The sequence below is a fragment of the Mandrillus leucophaeus genome, unplaced genomic scaffold (genome assembly GCF_000951045.1).
Source record: "Mandrillus leucophaeus isolate KB7577 unplaced genomic scaffold, Mleu.le_1.0 Scaffold105, whole genome shotgun sequence".
Taxonomy (NCBI): domain Eukaryota; kingdom Metazoa; phylum Chordata; class Mammalia; order Primates; family Cercopithecidae; genus Mandrillus; species Mandrillus leucophaeus.
This window is the reverse complement of record NW_012098654.1, coordinates 2,487,170-2,515,131: the sequence shown is the minus strand read 5'-3', so window position 1 is coordinate 2,515,131 and position 27,962 is coordinate 2,487,170. Positions and strand designations below refer to the sequence as shown.

The window sequence follows — 27,962 nt, the reverse complement described above, 5'->3', positions numbered from 1 at the left end:
AAAGAATACAAAAAATTAGCTGGGCGTGGTGGTACGCACCTGTAATCCCAGGTACTTGGGAGGCTGAGGCAGGAGAATCGCTTGAACCCAAGAGGCAGAGGTTGCAGTGAGCTGAGACTGCACCATTGCACTCCAGCCTGGGTAACAGAGTGAGACTTTGTCTCAAAAAAAAAACATGATAATGATAATAATAATAATAATGTGCTAGAAGGAGCTGTGATGTGGAAAATTCAGAGTAAGGCAAGAGTAGATTGGGGTGAGTTGGCCTGGGAAGGCCTCATGTAAAGGGAATATTCTGGCAAACACTTGATGACGGTGAGGGAAGAGCTATGCACCTGTCAGGGAAGGTGCATTCCGGGCAGACGGGTCAGCCAGTGCAAAGGCCCTGTGGCAGAATTGTGCTTATGAAGCAGCAAGGAGTTGAGAATGGCTGGAGTGGAGAATGCTGGGGAGAAGTAGTATTAGGAGAGGTCAGACATGAAATGAGGTAGCAATGGAGATTTTTTTACATCAGTAAAATGCACCCATTTTAAATGATGGGTTTTGACCAGTGTATAAATCCATATAACCATTGCCTTGATCAAGATATAGAACATTTTCATCACCCCTAAAAGTTCCCTTGTCTCCCTGTAATCCATTCCCCCATCTCCCATCCCAGGCCCCAGGTAACTTTGGTGCTAGAAATTCCTGTTGCTCCTTGCGAAGAATTTCATTTAAATGGAATCATGTAATACATGCCCTTCTGGACCTGGCTTATTTTGCTCGGTAGAAAGTCTCTGAGATTCATCCATGTGGTTCCAGTTATTTGGAAGGCCAAGGTAGATTTGCTTGAGCCTGGAAGGTCAAGGCTGCAGTGAACCATGATTATGCCGCTGAACTCGAGCCTGGCTGACAGAGTGAGATCCTGTCTCAAAATAATAATAATAATAATAATGGCCAGATATGGTGGCTCACACCTGTAATCCTAGCACTTTGGGAGCCTGAGGCATGTGGATCACTTAAAGCCAGGAGTTCAAGACCAGCCTGAAATCCTTTTCAAACCTTTTGTTTGAATGGCATGATCTCAGCTCACTGCAACCTCCACCTCCCAGGTTCAAACTATCCTCCTGCCTCAGCCTCCCGAGTAGCTTCCATGTGGGTTTATGAACGGTTTCTTTGTTTTGCTGTATAGAATTCCATTGTGTGAGATAGCACAGCTGCTTCACCCATGCACCTGCTGAAGGACATTTGGATTGTTTCCAGCTTTTCACTATTATGAATAAAGCTGCTATGAAGGTTTATCTGTGTACAAATGACTTGGGTATATACCTAGAAGAGGTATTTCTGGGCCGCACAGTTAGTGTATGTTTTCCCCAGGGGTTGTACCACTCACTTCCCATCCAACGTGTAAGCAGCCCAGGTGCCTCTCTATCTTCCCCAGGACACGTGGTATTGTCAGTCTTTCTAATGGCGGCCATAATGGTGGGCGTGGGAGCAGCACCTTGTGATGGTAATCTGTGTTTCTCTGATGACTAATGATATTTTTTTTTCCTGTGCTTACAGCTACTTTCATATCTTCTCTTGTGAAGTCTTTTTCAAACCTTTTGTCACACTCTATCGCCCAGGCTGGAATACAGCAGGAAGATTTCAGCTCACTGCAACCTCCGCCTCCCAGGTTCAAGCTATCCTCCTGCCTCAGCCTCCCGATTAGCTGTGACTACAGGTGCTTGCCACCACGCCTGGCTAATTCTTTTATTCTCTGTAGAGATGGGGTTTCACCATGTTGGCCAGGCTGGTCTCGAATTCTTGGCCTCAGGTGATCTGCCTGCCTCGGCCTCCCAGAGTGCTGGGATTCCAGTGACCTGTGCCCTGCTCAGCCTTTTCATTTTCTTACCAGTATCTTGAGCAAACGTTTCTAATTTTGATAAAGTCCAGTTTATCAATTTTGTTCATTTTATTGATTGATTTACAAAAATGGAATCTATAGTATACAGCATGACTTGTTTGTTTGTTTGTAGATGGAGTTTCATTCTTGCCGCCCAGGCTGGAGTGCAGTGGTGCGGTCTTGGCTAACTGCAACCTCTGCCTCCCAGGGTCAAGTAATTCTTCTGTCTCAGCCTCCCGAGTAGCTGGGATTACAGGGGCCTGCCACCACGCCCGGCTAATTTCTGTATTTTTAGTAGAGACGGGGTTTCACCACGTTGGCCAGGCTGGTCTTGAACTCCTGACCTCAGGTGATCCACCTGCCTCAGCCTCTCAAAGTGTGGGATTACAGGTGTGAGCCACTGGGCCTGGCCCATCATGATGTTTCGATACATTGTGGAACGGTTGAATCAAGCAAATTCACTTGTGCATTACTTCACATTCTTAGCATTTTTTTGTGATGAAAACACAAAATTGATTTTTAGAAATCTTCAACTGTACATTGTTATTAATCAGAGTCACCCTGAGGTACATAGATCTCTTAAACTTTTTTTTGTCTCAATTTTTTCCTGTGTGATTTGTGTCTCGTCTAAGAAATATTTGCCTAACCTGAGGTTGTGAAGGTATTCATGTGTTTTTCCCCTAGTAGTTCTATCATTGCGTTGTAACCATTTTTTTTTCTTTTTTCTTTTTGAGACAGGATCTCACTCTGACACTCAGGCTGGAGTGCAGTGGGGTGATCTTGGCTCACTGCAGCCTAACTTCGCAGACTAAAGTGATACAGGCATGCACTACCACACCTGGTTAATTTTTATATTTTTGGTAGAGACAGTGTTTCTTTATGCTGCCCAGACTGGTCTTGAACTCTAAGCTCAAGTGATCCTCCTGCCTCAGCCTCCCGAAGCGCTGAAATTATAGGCTTGAGCCACCGTGCCTGGCCTATCTTTGTAACTTTTGTGTTTAGGTCCACAGAAAGTTTTGAGCAAAGAACTTCCATGATCGGACTTACACAGATGCCCCTGGCATCCCTCTGCTGTGCTGAGCCTGTGGCAGGCCCGAAGGCAGACTTCAGGACACCGGTCAGGAGACCTTTCCACCCGTCCGGGCTTGGACCAGCCTGGGCAGAGTACAGCTGGGAGTAGAGGGCACATCTTGGAAATGTTTATCAGCCAGTTTTCTGGTGTAAGTCCTTCCTCCCTCCTTGCTGAATAATCATCAACTTTATGAAGTTATTTCCTTTCTCTGAAGACTCAAGTGCTTGCGGCTTCACATGAGGCCATGTGTACGTACACAATTGTCTTGAGCCTTGAGCAATGTTTGCTATGTATTTTAACTTTTCACTGTTTTAAAGGAAATAGCTGGTTTTAAGTTTTAATCCACAGACTGTCATTCTTCAGGGATGGCAGCCCCAAACACAACATGACAACTCATCTACTCACCCATGAAAGATTAAAAAATGGATCCCAACGTATTTCATCTTATGCTCTGCGTCACTTCTGCTCGGACTCATAAATCCACGTCTCTTTGCTTTGGCCACTTCAACTCATATCCAATCCTTTCTTTAATTCATGATTTATCGCTGTAAGGTAGCTCTTTTGCCAGATTTATAAACTCACTGTTCTTCATATAATACCTACTTTGTACACTAGGCAACAAGACAGTTAATTTATTGTCTATGACTTGTTACCTTGAAAAATGACATCAATGCAAAGTGATTGCCTTTTAGCCTCTGTAGCCAATAAACTCATCTTATTTTTTTTTGGAGAGGATGATGTGAGGTCATAGGATCATATATATAATCAGTGAGCAGAATGAGAAGGAGCGAGTTGAAAGCTCTCTACAACAGAAGCCAAGAAGGAAGACGTCCATCTCGTAGCAATCATGTATAAGCTGGCCTCCTGCTGTTTGCTTTTCATAGGATTCTTAAATCCTCTCTTATCTCTTCCTCTCCTTGACTCCGGGGAAGTATCCCTTCAACTCTCAGGTAAGAATTTTTTTTTTTCCCTTATATTAGTCTTGAAAGAGCCTTTACCAGTCTTAAATTCAATGTTAGAGATAAGAATGGGATTCCTGTTCAAAGGAGTCTTGAGTCTTGTTCTATCAATAGTCCCAGCTTTGAAAAGAATATTAAAGGATCCTTACAGCACATTTTAGATGTAGTAATGGATACAGTTGTTTTTTTTTTCTCTCTCTACAATGTAAAAGGAGAAGAGGAGAATTGCTTGTTTCATGTTACCTCTGTAGTTGAAACTCTTGTTTTGGGCGATATATATATTTTTCCAATTTTAAAAATTGCACCAAATTTAAAACATCATTACTTTTAGTTTTTACTTTAAACAAATTGGTTGAATGTAGCACTGGTTGTTCTAATTGCAGATTAATAATGGATTTGTTTCACCTTATGTTTAAAAAATCTGATATGTGTTCTATGAAACAAAAATGTTTACTAAAATTTTTTTAAATGACAAACTGGGGAGCTAGGGAGTTCACAGCCTTCCGAGTACATTGATCATTTCCTTTTGATTTATGTTAATTCAGTTTAAGTCTAAGTTGAGTTAAAGAAATACATATCAGTCAGGTAGGTTCTCATTTTGCCATTATCTTTCCATTTAGTTTAAGAAATGAGAAGGCTAATGCTTGGGGATTAGGTTCCATCAAAAACTTAACTAGATTTAATCTTATCTTTAATCTTGAATACTTCCAGGCTTTTTTTAAATAAAGAAAAAAAAATCCTCTTCTAAGCCAAGGATTTTACAGTTTCTAGTCTCTAAAAGTTCATCCCAAGCAGCTTTCTGATGATCGTCAAGCACTGTCATCAGGCGCTGTCAACCAACTTCCCGAGTCACTGAGATGATCACTGACTGTTCTCTTAACAGTTAAACACAGGCATTAACTTTACTGAATCTCTCTTTACAAAGAAACAGCACACATCTCAAGATGAAATAAAAAAAGGAAATACTCAGTTACTACTGTCATCTTAAAAACTGTACAAATAATTTAAGAAACTTAGCTGAAATGAGTGTAGCATCTCACACAAATTCGAAACAAGTGGCAGCTTATCTCAGAATTTGTTCTCATTGATTTCTCCAGAAATGAGCTTTCCTGTCAGCATTTATAGATGATCAAATTTTATAGATTTTTATTAACAGTCTTCAGAAGTGTTGTGAATGTGCTCAGATGCCTTTATGATCTGCTCACTGCCCTCCAATCAAGGTTGCAGCTATTTGTAAGCCTGCGGCATGCCGGTGCCACACATGGCCTCCCTCCCACCCTGACTCCCACAGCCTCGAATCGCAACACAGCAGCAGGTCTGCATTTACCACGCCTCACACGCACTTCGTTCAGCACACTCCGGAGCGCCCTTTCACACACCTTAAGCACACTTACCATGCATTCCATATGCCATCTGGTCGACCACATTTCACATAGGAAACGCCACAATCATGTTCCTTACCGACGATTTTGAAGCCGATTCTAAGTATAATAATTGTATTGAAATCCTGAAGTTCAGTAAGAGAAGAGGTGATACCATCCTACTGGCTTTACAGGAAGGTCGTAAACAATCTTCTTTTTCCTCTCCAATTTCACCACCCAAATATCTAAAAGCAAAAAGGCAGTAGGCAGCAGTAGTTAAGCAGAAATGAGGGAAAGTCAGACGTTTTGAACCAAAATGGTTTTGAGAGAGGCTGTGGCTCAGCCCTCAGCTCTTACTCAAGGCAATCGAGGGGCTTGGCGCATCACGTGGGCGTCAGATCCACGTCTCCCGGCTTCCCGTTCTGCCGGCTGGCACATGGGCCGGTAGCATTTCCGCCTCTTTTAGAACACCACTGATGACACGTCGTGAACTTAGCGTTGGACGTTTTTCTAGTGTTCATCTCCCTGTCTCTGGTACTCTCCAAAGACACGAGGAACAGACATAACCAACTGGATGAACTGAATTGTTAAGTCTCTGTTTTTACTCTGTAGCACCTCATGAAGATGCGCCGTTAACTTCGGAGGAGCTAGAAAGAGCTTCTCTTCTGCAGATACTGCCAGAGATGCTGCTGGGTGCAGAAAGAGGGGATAGTCTCAGGAAAGCAGGTAAATGCTTCTCATGTTTATAGCATGTCTGATTTAATTGCTACTGAACTTACCGTCTGTCCTCATCTAGAAGAGGTAGAGCCCTATTTTGGAATATAAAGATGAACTATATAAAATAAGTGATTACCGATACTCTCCCCTCCCGGCCTGTGCAACCTTCTTTTCCCCAGCAGCTCCTTGCATGCACCGTGCTCTTTGGTACCTCAGCATTTTGTCTTTCTGTGTGGACTTTTAGTTTTGGGGGGTAGGGGTTGATGGTAATTATTCCAGTTTCCAGTGAGTGCCATTTAAAATCCTAGTTTCCCACTTACTGAAACCTTAATCTTTCTGTACTCCAGTTTCTTAATCTATAATCAGGAATGATTAAGTTTCCACCTCAGAAGGTAACTTGTGAAGAGTCAGTGAGTCAAGGCAAGTAAAATGCTCCTTGAGTCACACAGAAAGTCATTAATCAAATGTCAGCTTATTCCCCTATGGCCACATTCCTCCAAGCATGGACACAAATGCTTAAGAAGTTCTGGAAACAAAATTGAGCCTTTTGCTGGGCGCAGTGGCTCACGCCTGTAATCCCAGCACTTTGGGAGGCCAAGGTGGGAGGATCACTTGAAATCAGGAGTTTAGGACCAGCCTGGCCAACATGGTGAAACCCCATCTCTACTAAAAATATAAGCATCAGGGCCGGGCGCGGTGGCTCACGCCTGTAATCCCAGCACTTTGGGAGGCCGAGGCGGGTGGATCACAAGGTCAGGAGATCGAGACCATCCTGGTGAACACGGTGAAACCCCGTCTCTACTAAAAATACAAAATTAGCTGGGCGTGGTGGCGGGCGCTTGTAGTCCCAGCTTCTCGGGAGGCTGAGGCAGGAGAATGGCGTGAACCCGGGAGGCGCCGAAGCTTGCAGTGAGCCGAGATCCCGCCACTGCACTCCAGCGTGGGCGACAGAGTGAGACTCCGTATCAAAAAAAACAAAAACAAAAACAAAAACAAAAAAAACCCAAACATCAGCCAGGCATGGTAGTGGGCGCCTGTAATGCTAGCCACTAGGGAGGCTGAGGTAGGAGAACTGCTTGAACCCAGGAAGCAGAAGGTTGCAGTGAGCCAAGATCTCACCACTGCACTCCAGTCTGGGCGACAGAGCAAGACTCTGTTCAAAAAAAAAAAAAAAAAAAAAAAAATTGAGCCTTTTAGTAGGCATTGTTTAATACTGTCCATTTGTTGTATGTTTGATGAGCCACTGCACTGTTAAGTTACTGAGGACAATGCAATGACTTTTGTGAACTCCGGATAAGAACAGGTGTGCCTGTCTGCATTCAAGAAAAGGTTGCTGCAATGTGGAAAAAGACCAGAAAGTAGACACAATTTAGTAATATTATTTTGTATATTTTAAAACAAGCATACAAGAGAAACAACAGATCTGACGAACTGGCTTCAAAACTGTTTTTCAGACTCGAGTACCAACATTTTTAACCCAAGAGGAAATTTGAGAAAGGTAAGTGACTCTATTTATGACTTAGGTTTAAAAAGGCGAACATTCTGTACTGATTTTACAGGACTCTGAATTCATGAACTAGAGAAGTGTTCTTGGTGGAAACCACACCTTAAAATAACTGGCCAGCATGGCCAGGCGTGGTGGCTCACGCCTGTGATCCCAGCACTTTGGGAGGCTGAGGCGGGCGGACCACCTGAGGTCAGAAGTTCGAGACTAGCCTGGCCAACATGGTGAAACCCCGTCTCTACTAAAAATACAGAAATTAGCTGGGCTTGGTGGCGCCTGTAATCCCAGCTACTTGGGAGGCTGAGGCAGGAGAATCGCTTGAACCTGGGAGGCAGAGGTTGCAGTGAGCCGAGATAGTGCCGTCACAATCCAGCCTGGATGATAAGAGTGAGACTTCACATCAAAATAATAATAATAATAGGCCAGCATTATTTCAAAGCATTAATTTTTCCGAATTGTGATTGATATAAGATCTGAATGCAACAGGAACCTACCCAGTGCCTGTTTTGGGTAAATCAAGTAAGTTGTGAAAGAATGAAAAAAATAGGTGAGGTCCCTGCTCTCAAGTCTGGCATCCACTTGTGCTCTCATTCGCTATCTAACATGCGGCCCACTGCCAGCAGCACTGGGAGCGCCTGGAAGCGAGTGAGGGATGCAGAATTTTAGGCCCACCTAGGACCTGTGGAAGCAAAATCTGCATCTTAACAAGATCCCCAGGTGATTCACAGGCATGGGAAAGTGTGACGGGCACTGCAAGGTAACACCTAGTGGAAGAAGGCCATGCTCCAGACACTGACATGAACCATGTGCAGGAGGCCGGGCGTGGTGGCTCACGAGTCTGTCATCCCAGCACTGTGGGAGACCGAGGTAGGCGGATCGCTTGAGACCAGGAGTTCAAGACCAGCCTGGGCAACATAGCGAAACCCCGTCTCTACAAAAAATACAAAACTTAGCCGGGCGTGGTGGCGTGCACCTGTAAATCCCAGCTACTCGGGAGGCTGGTGCAGGAGGATCACTTGAACCCGGGAGGTGGAGGTTGCAGTGAAAGACTGAGCCACTTCACTCCAGCCCAGGGAACAGAGCGAGACTCCGTCTCAAAAAAAAAAAAAAAAAAAAAAAAGAAATACAACACAACACAACACAATATAATACACACAATACATACAATACACAGAAGACAATAAATGCATAGAATGTTACTTTTTATTTATGTTTTGAGAGAGGGTCTCACTCTGTTACCCAGGCTGGAGTGCAGTGGCGTGATCTCGGCTCACTGCAACATCCACCTCCCAGGTTCAAGCACTTCTAATGCCTCAGCCTCCCAAGAGTAGCTGGGACTACACGAGCCTGCTACCATACTCAGCTAATTTTTGTAGAGATGGGGTTTCACCATGTTGCCCAGGCTGGTCTCAAACTCCTGGGCTCAAGTGATCTGCCCGCCTCAGCCTCCTCAAGTGCTAGGATTACAGGCGTGAGCCACCCGCCTAGCAACTGACATGATTTAAACAGAAGTCAGTCAATGAGGGTTTAGGAAAATTCAGGACAATCACTGAGCTGAACAGACTGGAAGGACACTCATTAGAGGTGGGGAGGTGGCCACAGGAGCCCCACTGGGCCTGCGACACTCTTGTTACAATTACAATCCAGGGAAAAACACAAATACTTTTAAGAAGTCCAATGTCTTGACTCAAGATTCCTTTTTCTTATAGGACTCTTCATTCATTGGTAACTTACCTGTTTTTTTTGTTTGGATTGTTTCAGTTTCAGGATTTCTCTGGACAAGATCCTGACATTTTACTGAGTCATCTTTTGGCCAGAATCAGGAAACCATATAAGAAACGTGAGACTCCTGATTGCTTCTGGAAATACTGTGTCTGAAGTGAAATGAGCATCTATTAGTCAGCTCAGAAACACCCATCTTAAAACACAAAAAATAATACAATGCTTGATTTGAAAACAGTGTGGAGAAAAACTAGGCAAACTACACCCTGTTCATTATTACCTGGAAAATAAATCCTCTATGTTTTGCACATATGAGTGGTTATTTTCCCTATAAACGTGTCCTGAAAATTTATAATTATTCTTTTCTTCCATTTGCCCTTAGAGAATTCTTTGAAAATTCAGAAGCAAAGCTAATGAATGAACAGAAGCAAACATTAAGAAAAAGTCACGAAAGTTAAACTTGTTTAATGACAAATCATTTAAATAAACTATATTATCTTAGCTATGATGGCCTCTCGACCCTTAAAAAAGACAACATATTACTTAAAAAATAAATCATGGCCAGGCACAGTAGCTCACGCCTGTAATCCTAGCCCTCTGGGAAGCTGAAGTGGGTGGATCACTTGAGACCAGGAGTTTGAGATCATCCTGGGCAACATGACGAAACCCTGTCTCTACCAAAGGTACAAAAATTAGCTGGGCATGGTGGCGGGCGCCTGTAGTCCCAACTCAGGAGGCTGAGGCATGAGAATCGCTTGAACCTTTGGGGCGGAGCTTGCAGTGAGCGGAGATCGCACCACTGCACTCCAGCCTGGGCAACAGAGGAAGACTGTCTAGAACATAAAAAATACAATAAACAAAATAAAATAAATAAAAATAAAACAAAACAAAATAAAAAGAAACCAGTATCTTAGCGTGGAAAAATCTCAAAGTTGCGGGTGTCTGAGATGAAGGGCGGAAGCGTCTGATGCTCGTTGGTTTCTGAAGTTCGTGGGGGAAGCCCATGCGCTGAGATCCTTTCTCTCGGCTGACCAAAGTCCTAACACTTGACGATTTTAATCTTTTAACATTGAAACCTGTATAATCTCAGTTTCTGTGAGCTCAAGGATCACAGTTTCTCACACGGGGAAAAGCACCTTGATGTCTCTTATAGAGAGAAGAAAGCTGAGGCAAGATTTAAGATTGTGGAAGAAAGAGCCTGGCTTACAAATTTTTAAAAACTGTGTAAGTACCGACTTCTATTCCGTGAATACATCTGTATAAATGTGGTTTATATATGTCTAGAAGATACAGTGTGAACTCCTGAGAGTTCTGTGTGGGTCTCACACAGAACCAGGTTTAGGGGAGGCCTGGACGTTTATGAGAAACTCGTTTCCCTCATTGAGCTCTGACATCCCACCATATTCCAGAGGGGTCTGCATCAACCAAACAGCAACACGCAACTGTGTCAATCTTGTCACTGACCATCACAAGTCTCCTAGAGAGTACCGGTCTCAGAGAGTTTACCCTAAAGACATCAAGAACTTGGCCAGGCGTGGTAGCTCACGCCTGTAATCCCAGCACTTTGGGAGGCCGAGGCAGGCAGATCACAAGGTCAGGAGATTGAGACCATCCTGGCTGACACGGTGAAACCCCGTCTCTACTAAAAATACAAAAAAAATTAGCCGGGTGTGGTGGCACGTGCCCTGTAGTCCCAGCTACTCTGGAGGCTGAGGCAGGAGAATGGCGTGAATCTGGGAGGCGGAGCTTGCAGTAAGCCGAGATCGCACCACTGCCCTCCAACCTGGCGAGAGAGCAAGACTCTAAAAAACAAACAAACAAAAAAAACCACACACACGAATAACAAATCTAAGGGAGAGATGTTTTAAACTGCAATGAATGCACAAGTTCAGAAACATGCTAACATTGGGGATAGCTATGATAATACTGTGGCTTGTCTCTCAGTGTTGAAATTAAATCAGTACTAGTTCCCTGGCACAGAAAGTTGACACCATAAAACTTCTGTATCAGAGAGAACTTAAAAGCGGAATTCCACTGTTGAATTCTGAAATCCCTACTCATATTAGTGATATCAGGTGATGATTCATATAGACTGGGGCTCTGCCATCAGGTTTCTAGGGTCAGATTCCTACTCCCAGTGCACACCAGCTATGAGTCTCTGACCCAGTTCTTGACTCCCCCTGCCTTAGTTTATTTCTCTGTAAAATGAGGACAATAACAATGCTTATTTCACAGGGCAGTTGTGAGGATTAAATAATTCATGCCAAGCACTTAGACCAGCACCTGTCAGAGTAGTATACACGCAAAGCATACTGAGCCATTTTTCTTCCTGCTCGTTATTATGATTTTTGTTACAGAAAAGAAAGGTGCAAATGGTCTGAAAGGTGTAAGCTTTAAAAAGCTCTGTTGGCTTCAGGATTTTGTTCCCTATTTTAATTTCTAGATTTTGCTGCCACCAGTTACACAGTCAGATCTTGTACACAGGTTCACCCTACAAAATCTGAGAAATTTTGATAACCGAATTTTATAAATTTGGCATTAGAGTAAGTATTAAAAATATGTACATTGAAGGGAGGATTAACCCATTTATGCCAGAGGTTGCAAAATTTTTTTTTTTTTAATGAAAAATCAGACCTTGGTGATGACCCTGAGCAGTAGCATATAAATAACTCCCACAAGTTTAGTGTTCCAATAATGGAACACTAGGTGTAAATGGGCTAAATAAGCCAATACATTTCGAAGTGCCTGCACCTTCATCCTCCACACAGTAGGTGCTCAGACCCACTGGCTAAGGCAAACACAGAATGTGGCTGAAAAAAGCAAGGTTAACTAATATGAGGGTCCCTCAATAGATCATAAGAAACAGTTCTAAATGATACAGAAAACACATTCAAAGATCTGTTGACGTAGGGCCGGACAATTTCTCGCGTTTTACATGCACAGAGTTTATTTGTTGTTTTTACTTAAAAAGATACCCAATTGAAATATTAATGATTACAAACAAATTCAGAGTTAATTATAAATTCAGTTGAAACAAAATTTCAGTTTGGATTAAATTTACACTGTGAATTATAATGAAGTTTCACTCAATTGCAAAATGATTTCCATTCACACAGCATCTTGTTTTTCATAAATCGTGACCTCTGACCAAAGAAAACACAGCTTTTTGGGTAACATTCATGTAAACACTGAAGCCTATAATATACATTTTTATTACTATTTTCAATAGTCATTAATATAAAAAGTTAACAAATCTGAACAACAAAGTTTAAGCTGGGGAGAGCCCCCTCGGGGGGCGGCGGTCAAGCTGCTGAGCCCCCTGCTCACCGCCAGCAGCAGGTGCAACCTGTGAGTGCGTGAACGCGTCCACCCACAGGAGGAGCGCTCCTCATGCTCTGACAGTTCTGCCACAAGCACCAGTTTCAAATCAAACCTAGTATAACATGTACTCCATAAAATGTGTACTAAGGCAAAGAAATAAGCACATTTGGATAATACAAATATCCAGAAACAATGGAAAAGAAAGGCTTCTATTAGAGAACATAAGGCTTAGCATATATGAATGCACAATGATCCTGAGAGCTACAGATACCATTTTTATTTACATTAGCAAAAACTGTATTACTACAGAAGGTCACTGACAGACAATCTACTGGCTGGTTAATTGTTTCAAATTTGATTCTTTATCAAGCAAAAATATCACACAACCTGATCAACACACAAAGGCTTCAGAAATCACTTAACTATCAAGGTGGAGCAGACTATCAGAGCTATTTATAAAACAGGAATATTTGCATGGAACTGCTTATTAGAAAATTCCAAGAACTGTCAAAGGCAGCATTTGAAAATAGCTCTGACATCTTAAGATGGAATTACCATCCAGAAAACCACTACTTCGAAAGGAAATCTGAGCTACCGGGATGGTCATCATGGATAAAAAGGTCAATTTTCCTAATCATTATCAGGATGCATTTACAAAAACCTGTAAAACTTCAAAGGAGAAAGAAGTATTTTCCTAAAAAAAACCATAAAAAAACCAAAAACCAAAAACAAAAAAGGAAGAAAAAAATAAGTTAGTTTGTTGCAAGTTATATAAAGACAAAAGGTTACTATAACCTTCACTTTCTTCTATTTGGTTTTTCTGATCTGCAGGGGTGTGAATTTCATGTGTCCTTCCAAGTTTAAGAAGGAAGCAGGGACTTCTCTAAAGAGCACCAGAGAGTGAGCTGATTTACCAAGTAAACAATCACACTCACTTCTTAAAAGACACTGTGAATTCTGTAGAATTCACTGTAGACTTCTGAAATCCCTACTCATATTAGTGGTATCAGGAGGTAATTCTCTACTACAAATGCCATAGAAGGCAGTGACTGATGGGGCCTGCAGGGCCCCGTGGGCGAGGACAACTGGGCTGCCTGGATGTTTTCTCCTTTGCAGTCCCCACGACACTTACTCCTGTTCAAGGGCAAACAAAAGACAGTGCCAATCAGACCTCTGGTAGGGCTAGAGTGACCTCTTTTGTGTAAACTGATTGGAAAGAAAGAGTTAACAGTTAGTTTTGGTAAGAATGAACATTTAAACACAAAAGTATATAAGAATGATACTAGCTTTTACATTACTTGTAAAACTTTTCACAATCATTATTTTAAAAACAAAAACACTGAAAAGGGCAACAGCACTGGTTGAGTAAGAAGCTCTTTCAACATTACACATGCAAATGCTAATGGAAACTCTCACAAGAATTGGCCCATGGTAAGCGGATCGATTTTTAAGATAAGGCTTTCAGAATTTCACTGGAAGGTGGGAAATCAACAGGAAAGGGATCTACAAGGATGAAGGCCAAAACTCAACCCCCAAAACCTGCTTATCCCAGATATGCTAATGGACAATATGTGCTAATGTGTTGTGAGAAAACCGGAATGTTTTATCTTAATTATGGAGGGGAACGCCAGGTTGAATGAAGCCTAAATGAATGTACTGCATTCATGGAAACCATTATGAAAAGTACACAATCTATAGGTGGGATTTCTTCAAGCACTCTAAGGGGAAAACGACTTACGTAACAGAACAAAATAAATTAGGCTAAGGTTTGGGGCTCATTCTAGCTCTACTTCTAATTATAATTTACTCTGGGTGACATCTGAAATAAAGATACACATACCTCTTTAGAGGCCATCCAATCTCTTTAGCAGACAATTCAACTACAAAAAGAGCCTAACTGGCCATTTTAATGTATCAGGAACAAAGAGAAGTAAGATTTTGTATACAATGTCTGCTTCAAAAAGATTATGTGTATTAAAAAATCAAGAAGAAAAAATCTTAACATTCAACGATAACTTCATGGTCATTTAAAAGTCCAGGACTTAAAAAGGTCTGTATGTGTAACGTGTCTTAGAAAGGGTATGAAGGCTCATCCTCACAGTCACTCAGCTGCCCTTCTGCCAGAGCCTGACCGCAGGATGTGGCCGCACCATCAGCTGAATCTTCATTTTCGCAAGTGACACAGGCCTCCAAAAAAGAACAAAAGCAGGCGAGTTACTTGATGTCAATGTCACCTGAAGAGTTTTAAAACAGTAAAAAGCTGGTCACACGTTTCTAACTTCCCAACTTATTCAAGTCTGAAAATACTCATTATAGTTCATTCTTTATTACAACTATTTTTATTTTTTTTTGAGACAGAGTCTTGCTGTGTCGCCCAGGCTGGATGGAGTGCAGTGGTGCGATCTTGGCTCACTGCAACCTCCGCCTCCCAGGTTCAAGCGATTCTCCTGCCTCAGCCTCCCAAGTAGCTGGGACTACAAGTGCCCGCCACTACACCCAGCTAATTTTTGTTTTCTAGTAGAGATGGGGTTTCACTATGTTGGCCAGGCTGGTCTTGAACCCCTGACCTCGTGATCCACCAGCCTTGGCCTCCCAAAGTGCTGGGATTACAGGTAGTAGCCACCGTGCCTGGTCTCATTCTTTATTATTAAAAGGCAAATAACAAACTGTTAAATACAGTCATGTGCCACATGACGTTTCAGTCAACAACAGACTGCATATATGATGGTGGTCTTGTAAGATTATCCTACCACGTTTTTTTATGGTATCTTTTCTATGTTTAGATACATAAGTACCACTGTGTTACAACCGCCTACAGCATTCAGGACAGTAACAGCTCTACAGGTTTGTAGCCTAGGATCAAAAGGCTGTCCCATAGAGCCTAGGAGTGATTGTAGCAAGGTACTCCACCGAGGTTTGTGTGAGTACACTCTAGGATGCTTGCACAAAACATCCCCATTACTAAGTGGCACATGGACTGTGCTTTTGTTTAAATTGCTGTGGGCCTCATTTTTCATATACCTGTCTATGTACAACCAGAACAACACTGAAAAAAACAAAGACACTTACAATAACCAGCTCAGCTCCTGCTTTTTGGTAAGACCCTACCCAGCCATTCTTACATGACAGACACTCATTCTTTTCTTTGAAAATGGAGATGGGGAGATTATTCTGAGAAGATGGCGGAGTAGAAGACTAGGACTCTCTCTCCTCACCTAGACAACTCAACTGACAAAATCAGTCCGAGGCAACTATTTGGAACTTGAGTCTATCTGAAGGCCCGCAACTTTCTGGGAAATGCGTAGAGGGTAAGCTGTGGTTGCCTGTGGTCAATTTCAGCTTGAAGCACAGCAGCAACTACCCATCCCTGACCCTGGGCAAGGCATGTATTCCTGGAGCACCTTGCACACAGCTTGTGGGAGTCAGAGTGGGCAATAAGGACCCTGTCTTCCAACAATCAGAAAATACGAATAAACCCTGGGAAAGGGGAGAATCTGGTTTCCAGAATTACTACATTATTAGATTCAAATGTCTAGTTTTCAACCAAAAAAAAAAATCATTAAGGCATACAAAGAAATGCCAAAGTACAGTCCCAGCTTGTCCAACCCCCTGCTGCTCATGGGCCACATGTGGCCTAGGATGGCTTTGAATGTGGCCCAACACAAATTTGTAAACTTTCTTAAAACATTATGAGTTTTTTTTTTTGGTGATTTCTTATTATTTTTTAGCTCATCAACTACTGTTAGTGTTAGTATACTTTATGTGTGGCCCAAGACAATTCTTCTTCTTACAATGTGGCCCAGGGAAGCCAAAAGATTGGACACCCCTGGTATAGCCCATTCAAAGGGAAAACATAAACCAAAAGGAAAAGTCTCTGAGAAAGATCAGATAAAGGAATTGCGAGACAAAGATTTTAAAACCACTGAAAGATGATCAAAGAACTGGTAGGGCACAGTGGCTCATGTCTGTAATCCCAGCACTTTGGAAGGCTGAGGCAGGTGGATGGCTTGAGCCCAGGAGATCAAGACCAGCCTGGGCAACATAGTGAGGTCCCAGCTCTACAAAAAAAAAATTAGTTAGCCATGGTGGTACACACTTGTAGTCCCAACTACTCGAGAGGATCACTTGAGACCAGGAGGTAGATGCTGCAGTGAGCCATGATCATCATGCCACTGCACTCCAGCCTGGGTGACAAAGTAAGATTGTCTTTAAAAAAAAAAAAAAAGAAAATGAAAAAGAAAAAGAAGAAGCTGGGTGTGGTGGCTTATAGCTATAATCGCAGCACCTCGGGTGGCTGAGGCAGGTGGACTGCTTGAGTTCAAGAGTTCAAGACCAGGTTGGGCAACGTGGCAAAATCCCATCTCTACAAAAATTAAAAAATTAGCTGGGCATGGATGGTGTGTGCTAGCTACTTGGGAGGCTGAGGTGGGAGGATTGCTTGAGCCCAGGAGACCGAGGCTGCAGTGAGCCATGATCATGCCACTGCACTCCAGCCTGGGCAACAGAGTGAGACCTTGTCTTAAAAAAAAAAAAAAAAGAAAAAGAAAAAAGAAAAAGATGATGAAAGAATTAAAGAAAGGCATGGAGAAAAATCAAGAAAACAACGTACAAACAATGTAAATATCAATGAAGAGATAGAAAACCTAAAAAGAAGCCAGAAAGAAATTCCGTAAATAAAAAGTACAAAACTGAGAAACTGTCAAGTCTGATGAACAGAAAGAAAAAAGACTGAAGAAAAGTCAACAGACCTGGAGGACATGTGGGAAACCATCAAGTGGACCAACGTAAGCACTACGGGGGCCCCAGAGGAAGAAAAAGAGAAAGAGGCAGAAAGATTATTCAAGAAAATAATGGCTGAAAACTCCCCAGGTTTGATGAAAAACATGAATGTAAACATCCAAGAGGGTAAATGAACTCCAACTAGGATGTACTCAGAACTTGGAGATCCACACTGTAATTAAATACAGTGAAGTCAAAGACAAAGATAATCTTAAAAGCAGCAAGGGAGGGTGGGCGCGGTGGCTCATGTCTATAATCCCAGCACTTTGGGAGGCCGACACAGGCGGATCACGAGGTCAGGAGATCAAGACCATCCTGGCGAACATGGTGAAACCCCGTCTCTACTGAAAATACAAACAAATTAGCCGGGCGTGGTGGCGGGCGCCTGTAGTCCCAGTTTCTAGGGAGGCTGAGGCAGGAGAATGGCGTTAACCGGGAGGCGGCAGAGCTTGCAGTGAGTGGAGATTGTGCCACTGTACTCCAGCCTGGGAGACAGAGCGAGACTCCGTCTCAAAAAAAAAAAAAAAAAAAAGAAAGGCAAGGGAGAAGCAACTCACACATGCAGGAGATTCTCAGTAAGATTATCAGCAGGTATCGGTATCTCACCAGAAACTGTGGAGTTCAGAGGGCAGTGTCCCAGTGTATTCAAAGTACTTAAAGAAAAAAAACTGTCAACTAAGAAATCCTTTGCCTGGCCAAAAGTAAGGGAGAAGTGAAGACATTCCCAGACGAACAAAAGCCAGGGAGTTTGATACCACTAGACCTACCATCCAAGGAATGCTATCAGAAGTCTTGCAGGGTTGAAATGAAAGCACACTGACAATACCCTGAAGCTGTATGAAGAAATAAACATCTCAGCAAAGGTAAGTATTATGATTGTAACAACGATGTGTAATTCCACTTTTTGTTTTCTACATGATTTAAGAAACTAATACATTCAAAGAAAACTAGTAGTCTATAAAATCCAGTATTATTTTAGCTTTGATTTGTAATCCCATATTTTGCTTTCTATATAATTTAATGGATTAATGCATAAAAATAATTATGTCTTTGGAAACACAATGTATAAAAACCTAATTTTATAACTTCAGTAATTGAAAGAAGATGGAGATGGAGCTCTACAGAAGCAGAGTTTTTGTAGGAGGTTATCAAAGTTAAGCTGGTATAAATTCAAATTGGAGTGATATGTTAGAATGCTAAATGTAATCCTCATGGCTATCACAACGAAAATAGTTACACAATATACACAACAGGAAATGAGCAGGGCATTACATTTCACTTCAAAAAACGAACTAAACACAAAATATGACAGTAATGCAGGAAATGAGGGAAAAAAGTCTTTAAGGCACATAGAAAACAAACAGCAAAATGACACAAGTAAGTCCTTCTTCACCCGTAATTACTTTAAATGTAAATGGGCTAAATTCTCCAAAAAAAAAGACAGAGATTGACTGAACAGGTTTTGAAAAGCACTATTCAGATATATGCTGTCTACTCACTTCAGATGTAGACACAAATAGGTTGAAAGTGAAAGGATGTAAAAAGTTACTACATGAAAATAATAACCAAGAGAGTAGGTGTGTCTATAAGTCAGTCACACCAAGACAAATAATGTATGATTTCACTCATACGAGGTGTGCACAGTAGTCAAATTCATATGGCTCTCGCCTGTAATCCCAGCACTTCGGGAGGCTGAGGCAGGTAGATCACTTGAGGTCAGGAGTTTGAGACCAGCCTGGCCAACATGGTGATCTCTACAAAAATTAGATGGGCGTGGTGGTGTGCACCTGCAATTCCAGCTACTCTGGAGGCTGAGGCAGGAGAATGGCTTGAACCTGGGAGGCAGAGGTTGCAGTGAACCAAGATCACGCCACTGCACTCCAGCCTGGGCAAGAGAGCAAGACTTTGTCTCAAAAAAGAAAAAAGAAAAAAGAGAAAAGAGAAAGAAGACCAGTGGTTGCAAAGGGTTGGGAGAAGGAGGAACAGGGAAATTATTGTTTAATGGGTATAGAGTTTCAGTTTTGCAAAATGAAGAAAGTTCTGGAGATGGATGGTGGTGATGGTTGCATAATGTGAAGATATTTAATATTCTTGAATTATATACTTAAAAACAGTTCAGAAGGTAAATTTCATGTTATGTGTATTATACCACAATTAAAAGTGTTAATTTTTAAAAATGGGGGTAGTAGGATTTCATTGTCTTGCTTACTTCATAAGCCTTAATATTTTTTTAAAACACCTAAGTTTACTCTCTTTTTTTAAAGTATTTTTACACACACACACACAAATTATTTATCTTTTTTGAGACTGGCTGGAATGCAGTGGTGAGATCATAGCTCACTGTAGCTTCAGTTTCCCAGGCTCAAGCAATCTTCCTGCCTCAACCTCCTGAGTAGTTCGGACTATAAGTGCACGCCACCACACCTGGCTAATTTTTTGATTTTTATTAGAGACGCATTTGGCTATGTTGCCTAGCGTGGTCTCCAACTGCTGATCCTCTCACCTCGGCCTCCCGAAGTGCTGGGATTATAGACGTGAGCCACTGGACTAGGACTACTTGCTTTTGTTTTTAACTTGACTCTTCAGCCTCCCACATCTTGATACATGTGGGAATAAAGATCTCATTACTAGTACAACCATCACTACCATTACCACAGCTGCCACCAACACTGGTTGGGACCACTGGTAAATCAAAGCTTTACTGTTCAGGCTATTCACAAAAAATCTCATTGAGAAGACCTCATAACAGCAAAAAGACACTTAGGTCCCATTCAAGTTTCTGCTTGGTATGAATACTACCTCAGGTGTGAATCTTACATCTTTTTTTTTTTTTAAACTCTTTTCAAACATGCAGACGTATCTGAAATACGTAACAAATCACCTATCAAATGCAGTCAGTCACACATCAAAGCAGGTGTTTCTACTCTTTATTGTTCCCTAACATTCCAACTGGTAGAAGAAAAAACCACCTGGAGGCAAAAAGACCTGTGTTCAAAATCCAATGAACTGCATGGCCTTGTATTAATTATTTAACATGTGTATACCCTACTTCTTGCTTATTGGTAAAGAGGGAATAATAACTACCGCAGAGGTAAACTGTGTGGATTAACGTTTTCAATGGGATCATGCAAGAGCATGACCTATATTAAAACCACTACCTGGCCAAAATACATGAGTATATGACAGCCATTATTATTGTGCTTACTTGAATGTTGATTTCTTGAGGGACAGTCTGGCTTTGAATCCAATTATACACCTTGGCCAGCTCCTCCTTTTGCCCATGAGAAAACTGGGGCTGCTGTTGCCTCATATTTTCTAACTTTTCTAGGTCTTCTTTTAGTACAACTTCTTTAACCCTGAAAACAAACAAACAGAATCTTAATAGTCCTGAATAAGACACAGGGTTCTTTTCATGTCATGTAAGAACAGCACTTCTTTTTTGGCTGGTAATACACCTTACATTTTCTAATACATGAGGCATACATTAAAAAAAAAAAAAACTAGATCATTTCCTTGTCAAGTTGGTAAAGGCTTTTTTCTTGGTGGAAAATATCTATATGATGTTTAAATGAGGTGTATGGAAGAAAGAGATTTCCCTTAGCTCTTTTCTTTTAGAATGGGGCAAAAAAAATCAAGAGTCTAAAACAAAAAGTTCTTGTACTTGTGTGCCATCTTGCAAAGCACCGACTTTGTTTCCTTGTCTCATGATGTGTAAGATCTGTTTAGTCTGGATCTGAATATAGGTGACACTATCTCTGCCATCCTTATTTTAAGAAATCATTCATCACTTTACTTCAAATGAATAAATTTGAAAATACATTTCTTAAAGAGAATTTATAAAACATTCAATAATTATTTCGTCTTTAAAAACACATTAAGAAACCACAGGCCAGGCGCAGTGGCTCACGCCTGTAATCCCAGCACTTTGGGAGGCTCAGGTGGGCAGATCACCTGAGGCCAGGAGTTCAAGATCAACCTGGCCAACATGAGGAAATCCCATCTCTACTAAAAATACAAAAAACTAGCTGGGTGTGGTGGTGCATACCTGTAATCCCAACTACTTGGGAGGCTGAGGCAGGAGAATCTTGAACCTGGGAGGCAGAGGTTGTAGTGAGCCAAGATGGCACACCATGGCACTCCAGCCTCCAGAGTGAGACTCTGTCACAAACGAACCAACCAACCAACCAACCAATCAACTCCGTCTCTGCTAAAAATACAAAAATTAGCCAGGTGTGGTGGTGCACACCTGTAATCCCAGCTACTAGGGAGGCTGAGGCAGAAGAATCGCTTGAACCCAGGAGGTGGAGGTTGCAGTGAGCCGAGATTGCTAAACTGCACTCCAGCCTGGGTGATAGAGCGAGACTCCGTCTCAAAAAAGAAAAAAAGAAACCACAAAAATAAAAAAAGTGGGTCTTCTAAAGTGCTTTCTTACCTCTCAGGTACCTGATATGTCATGAGAACACACTCAGGTGTCTGCCGTATCATTCTCCAGATGGACTCTTCAGCGACATTAGGAAATGTTTCTTGTTTCTGTACATCCTGAGATTGCTGCCCATTTTGGGAGATTTTAGAATAAACACTACTAGTAAAGTATATACTGCTGTCGCTGCTTCCTGTCAAAAATCAACAACAAATAATTAGAAAAGACCTGTCTGACTGATTTGCCAAACTGGCTCTCATTCTTCAAAGACTCTTGCCTTGGACAGTCCTCCTCCTCAGCCAGCCCAACCATTATTTCCGGGAAAGTTCCTCCTCCCTGTGAACAGCTTCCTGGTTCTTTGGTCTTCCTGAGATCTCTTTTTCCATTCCTAACGAGCTATCACTCTCAAGGTTACATACATTGCCCTTTATCATCACCCATAACTGTTCCATCTCCAAAATCATTAACATCTCAGCTTCACTTTCTCATTGGCTTGTTCAATTATTTCAACTATAAATGTGTTAACAGTGTCTTAGTCTTCCTGTAGTTCCTTCATTATTCAGCCTGGAGTCCTCAGTTCATCATTCAGCAACATACCTTGCAATATCTTAGACTTATTTTTCCCTCTGACTTTTCATAACTGTCAAAATGCCAACTCCGATAAAGATAATTATTGACTTTGTTCTTACCTAAACCCAAGTAGCCAAATACGTAGAGAAAGTCACATACAACAGGGTACAGTGTTTCTACAATAAAAAACTCATCATCACCAACCTCAAATGCACCATTAAAATGCTACAGTTCTCTGGTCATGCACTAACCTACCCCCAGCAATGACTATTTTCAACCTCTCTATTTCCTCCCTCAATCTCACCTATTTTATAAGGAAAAAAGCCATCAGAAAGCAAATTAATCATCTTTATGATACCCAACATACACAATTAATGATATATGTACCCCTCCTCACCTTCCTCCTCTCACAACAGAGAAACTCTTCATCCCAAGGACCATCCCTTTATGGCTGCTATGAAGCCTTATGGATCATTCCTTTCCTATCTTGCATGTGACCCTTCTAGATCCTTCTCACTGACTTTGAAAGAATTAAAAATACCAATTTGTTTAATTTTTTAAAAAAGTATGTAGATAAAAAAGTAATAAAAACATTTTCTTCATTAAAAAATATCTTTAGGTTGGGCATGGTGGCTCACGCCTGTAATCCTGGCACTCTGGGACGCCAAGATGAGAGGATTGCTTGAGGCCAGGAGTTTGAAACCAGCCTGGGCAACATAGTGAGGTTCCATTTCCATAAAAATAAAAAATTAGCTGAGTGTGGTGGTACGTGCCGGTAGTCCCAGCTACTCAGGAGGCTGAGGTTGGAGGATTGCTTGAGTCCAGGAGTTTGAGGCTACAGTGAGCTATGATTGCATCAGTGCACTCTAGCCTGGGTAACAGAGTGAGACCTTGTGTCAAAACAACAACAACAAAACACCCACACAAAACAACTTTAAGAGGTTTTTACTGATTAAAGCAAAAATAGTAACAGTGTTATTGTGGGTTTTTTCACACGTTAAAAATGTATGACAAAAATAGCACAAAAGACAAGGGGGACATGGAAGTACTCTGTCTTAAGGTTCTAATACATAAGGTGATAGAACAGGTATAATATTTGAAGGTAAACTGTGATAAGTAAAAGATGTGCACCGTAAAACCTAAAGCTGGCTGGGCGCGGCGGCTCACACCTGTAATGCCAGCACTTTGGGAGGCCGAGGCGGGCAGATTGCCTGAGGTCAGGAGTTTCAGACTAGCTTGGCCAACGTGGTGAAACCCCATCTCTACTAAAAATACAAAAAAATTAGCCAGACGTGGTGGCGCACGCCTGTAGTACTGGCTACTTGGGAGGCTGAGGCAGAAGAATTGCTTGAACTCGGGAGGTGGAGGGTGCAGTGAGCCGAGACGGCACCACTGCACTCCAGCCTGGGCAACAGAGTCTCAAAGAAAAAAATAAGATAAAATAAAAATTAAAAAACAGTAACTCCTAGAGCAAAAACTTTAAAAAAAAAAAAAAAAAAAAGGTATGCTTGAGAAGCCAATACACAATTAACCCAAAAGGAGGAGGGTAGGAGGAAAAAAAGAAAGGGCAGATGAGACAAACAGAAAATCAGCAGCAAGATGAGAGATTTAACTTAAACCTAACCATATCAACATTCACATTAAAGGTAAACAGTCTAAGCAAGCATTGCAGTTAAAAGGCTGAGATTGTCACATGAATAAAAATACCCAACTATATGGTGGTTACAAGACTTACTTTAAATACAAAGACACAGATTAGTTAAAAGTAAAAAGATGGAAAAAATTTACCATGTAAACGCTAATCAAAATAAAGCTGGACTGGATACACTGATACCAGACAAAGCAGACTTCAAAGCAAGATATATTTCAGGATAAAGAGAGCAATTCATCAGAGGATATAATAACCTTAAGTGCATATGCACCTAATAAAAGAGCTTCAAAATACATAAAGCAAAAACTCACTGCACTATAAGAAAAAATAGAGAAATTCACATTTATAGCTGGACATGTAAGAGCTGTATCATAATAACTTATAAAACGGATAGAAAATCATAACAGAGAAAGTTGGATCAACGTTATCAACCAACTTGATCTAATTTACAATTATAGAACACATGACTCAACAACAGCAGAAAGCATATTCTTTTCAAATGCACATGAAACATTTATCAAGATGGACCAAATTCCAGATCATTACACAATGTCTCGGTAAATTTAAAAAATACAAAACAAAGTTCTCTGACTGCATTTAAATTAGAAATAAAATAAAAATATCTAAAAAAAAATCTCCAAATATTAGGAAATTAAGCCTTTCTAAATAACTGAAAGATCAAATAAGAAAATACAAGTGAAATTAGAAATATTTTAGACTGGCCAGGCACAGTGGCATATGCCTGCAGTTCCAGCTACTCAGGAAGCTGAGGCCACAGGATTGTTAAGCCCAGGAGTTTGAGGGTGCAGTGAGCTGGGATCATGCCACTGCACTCTAGCCTGGGCAACAGAGTGAGACCTTGGTTCAAAAGGTCTTGGTTCAAAAAAAAAATTGAAGCTGCATGAAAATAAAAATACAACATACCAAAATTTGAGGGATGCAATGGTTAGAGTACTCAATAGCATTAAATGTTTATATTGGGGGGAAAAAATCTCAATTCAAAGATCTAACAAGCTTCTACCTTAAGAAATAAGAAAAAAACAAATAAAAATCCAAAGTAAAGAGAAAAGAAGTAATAAAAATTAGAGCATAGGCTGGACGCAGTGGCTCACGCCTGTAATCCCAGCACTTTGGAAGGCCAAGGCGGGCGAATCATGAGATCAGGAGTTCAAGACCAGCCTGGCCAACGTGGTGAAACCCTGTCTCTACTAAAAATAAAAAAAATCAGCCGGGTGTGGTGGCAGGCGCCTGTAATCCCAGCTACTCTGGAGGCTAAGGCAGGAGAATCGCTTGATCCCAGGAGGTGGAGGTTGCAGTGAGCCGAGATCATGCCACTGCACTCCAGCCTGGGCGACAGTAGAAGACTCCGTCTCAGGAAAAAAAAAAAAAAAAGACCATAAATCAATAAAATAAAAAAGCAAAAAAACAATAGGCAAAAAAACCCCAATGAGATCAAAAGTTCTTTGAAAAGTTATTAAAATTGATAAACATACAGTCAGATTGAACAGGAAAAATATTAATACCAGCAATAAGAGGGGTACATTACTATAAAACCTATAGACATTACAAGGAAAAGGGAATATTTAAAACTTTATGCCAATACATTCAACAAATTAGATAAAACAGATACATTTCTTAAAAGATACAAATTACCAAAGATCACTAAGAAACTGATAAACTGATTAGACCCATATCTATTAAAGAATTTAAATTTGTTGTTAAAATCCTTCTCACCAAGAAAACTCCAGGCCCAGAAAGATTCACAGGTAAATTCCACCAAACATACAAAGAAGAAATAATACCAGTTCAGCACAAACTCTTCCAGAAAACAGAATAGCAAAGAATAGTTCCTAGCTCATTTTTTGAAGCTAGAATTACTCTGATACCAAAACCAGACAAAGACATTACAAGTAAAGAAAGCGAATGGACCAATATTCTGCACAGAGATGCAATAATGTGTAACAAAACATTAGGAAGATAATCCAACAATACACAAAGAAGGATAAAAGAGCATGACCAAATGCAAGGTTAATTTACTATCAGAAAACTGATGTAATTCACCATATTAATAGAATAAGGGAAGAAAACCACATGATTATCTCAACAGATGCAGAAAAGGCAACTCAGCAGACTAGCAGCAACAGAAGGGAACTTCCTCAATCTGATAAGGGCATTCAAGGAAAACTTACGTTTAACATCATACTTAATGGTAAAACACTGAGTGCTTTTCCCTTAAGACTGTGAACCAGGGAAGTATCTATTTTCCTATTTCTATTAACACTTCACTGTGGGTCCTAGCCAGTTCAACGAGGCAAGACAAATAAATAAAGACATACAGATGGAAAAAAAGAAGTAAGATTATATTTGTAGATAATAAAGACTATGTAGAAAAGTCTTGCAGAATCTACAAAAGAGCTACTAAAACTAATAAATGAGTTTAGCAAGACTGCAGAATACGAGTTAAAAACACACAATTTGATTACATTTCTACATGCTAACAACAAACAACTGCAAATTGAAAATTTTAAAAGCCATTTACAGTAGCATCAACAATTATAAAATCCTTAGAGACAAATTTAGCAAAACATGTGTAAGAGTTGTAGGCTGAAAACTATAAAACACGGCTGAGAAGAATTAAAGACCTACATAGAGAAATTGTTGTACTTGTGGATCAAAATACTCAATATCATTAGGAAGATAATTATTCACAAATTGATCATCTATAGATTCAACACAATTTCAATCAAAACACCAGAAGACTTTTTTGTAGAAACTGAGAAATGGAATCTATAATTTTTATGGACAAAGGACCTAGAATATTCAAAATCATTTTGAAAAAAAGAATTAAGTTGAAGGACTTACTTCACCAGACTTTAACACTTACTTGAAAGTTACATTACTCAAGAGTGTGGTACTGGCCTAAAGCTAGCCACACAGATCAGTGGAACAGAAGAGTCCAGAAATAGACCCACACATATATGGTCAAGTTATTTTCAACGAAGTCGTCATGTCAATTTAATGGGGAAAAGATTAATCCTTTGAACAAACAGGGCAGGAACAATTAGATATCCCAACGTAAAGAAAGTATATTGACCCTTCCTCATACCATACACAAAAATTAACTCAAAATGGATTACAGATCTAAGCTGTAACTGCTATTAAGGGTGCGTCTCAACAGCATCATGTTAACTGAAAGAATCCTAATACGAAAGATGTCATGCTGTCTGATTCTATACGTAAATCATAGGAAAAGCAAAACTAAAGTGACAGCAAACCAGTGGCTGCCAGGAGACCAAGGGTCAGGGCAGAGATGGACTGGTGAGGGTCACAGAACTTTTTGGGGTGACAGAAATGTTCTATATGGTGATTGTGTTTGTGCTTACATGAAAGTACATATCTGTCAGAATTCTGGTTTGTACCCCTAAAATTGGTGAATTTTATTGTGCATAAATATACCCCAATATACCTGACAAGAAAAAAGGAAAAAGAAAGAAACCCTGTACTTCCACATCAGTGCCTGGGGTACACAGTGAGAGCTTATCACATAGTGAATGCCTGGCAATGGAGTTTGAAACATTAGTTGTCCTGATCCACTACCTGATGCTGCAGAACCAGTTCCGGACAGAGATTCGCAGGGAGGTGACCCCGTGGACAGAACGCTGGCAGTAGGATAGGATGGAGTCCCGCTGGGAGGCGACCCCATGGACAGTGTGCCGGCAGTAGGATGGGATGGATTCTCCCTGGGAGGTGACCCCATGGACAGTGCACCGGTAGTGGCAGGACTGCTCTCACTGCTACTGTTGCCTGCAACACACTGCTAGAAAGTAAGGGCAATGAAAAGACACTTTAATCTTCTTATCACAAAATACAGTAGAGTCCTCCTTTATTCATGGTTTTGCTTTCTGTAGTTTGTTACCTGTGGTCAACTGAGGTCCAAAAATAGTAAATGGAAAATTCCAGAAATAAACAGTTCATAAGTTTAAAATTGTGATCCATTCTGGTGGTGTCATAACATTTTGAGC

The 27,962-nt window shown here is 41.0% G+C and overlaps 2 protein-coding genes across 6 annotated transcripts in view; one reads left to right on the top strand and one right to left on the bottom strand.

Annotated features, from left to right (window-relative positions):
- Nucleotides 1–3,298: 3,298 nt before the first annotated feature.
- On the top strand, nucleotides 3,299–9,509 carry UTS2 (urotensin 2). Of its 2 annotated transcripts, none has more exons than XM_011981411.1 (4): nucleotides 3,299–3,483; nucleotides 5,869–5,982; nucleotides 7,428–7,471; nucleotides 9,239–9,506. In XM_011981411.1, the coding sequence occupies exons 1-4, from the start codon at nucleotides 3,471–3,473 to the stop codon at nucleotides 9,353–9,355; spliced, it is 288 nt and encodes a 95-aa protein (XP_011836801.1). In that variant the 5' UTR covers nucleotides 3,299–3,470; the 3' UTR covers nucleotides 9,356–9,506. The 2 variants fall into 2 exon arrangements, with proteins under 2 accessions (XP_011836801.1, XP_011836793.1); XM_011981403.1 differs by lacking the exon at nucleotides 3,299–3,483 and adding an exon at nucleotides 3,743–3,886 and having other exon boundaries at nucleotides 9,239–9,509.
- Nucleotides 9,510–13,882: 4,373 nt separating this feature from the next.
- Nucleotides 13,883–27,962, bottom strand: part of PER3 (period circadian clock 3) — a 59,063-nt gene continuing 44,983 nt past the window's right edge. For 3 of the 4 annotated variants that reach the window (XM_011981387.1, XM_011981394.1, XM_011981400.1), the window contains exons 18-21: nucleotides 27,538–27,754; nucleotides 21,732–21,912; nucleotides 20,505–20,655; nucleotides 13,883–14,707 (exon numbers count right to left, since the gene is read on the bottom strand). In XM_011981387.1, the coding sequence (XP_011836777.1) occupies nucleotides 14,591–14,707; nucleotides 20,505–20,655; nucleotides 21,732–21,912; nucleotides 27,538–27,754 (666 nt within the window). In that variant the 3' untranslated portion in view covers nucleotides 13,883–14,590. Of the gene's footprint in view, nucleotides 14,708–20,504; nucleotides 20,656–21,731; nucleotides 21,913–27,537; nucleotides 27,758–27,962 lie in introns of all 4 variants that reach the window. The other variant, XM_011981380.1, reaches the window with a different exon arrangement.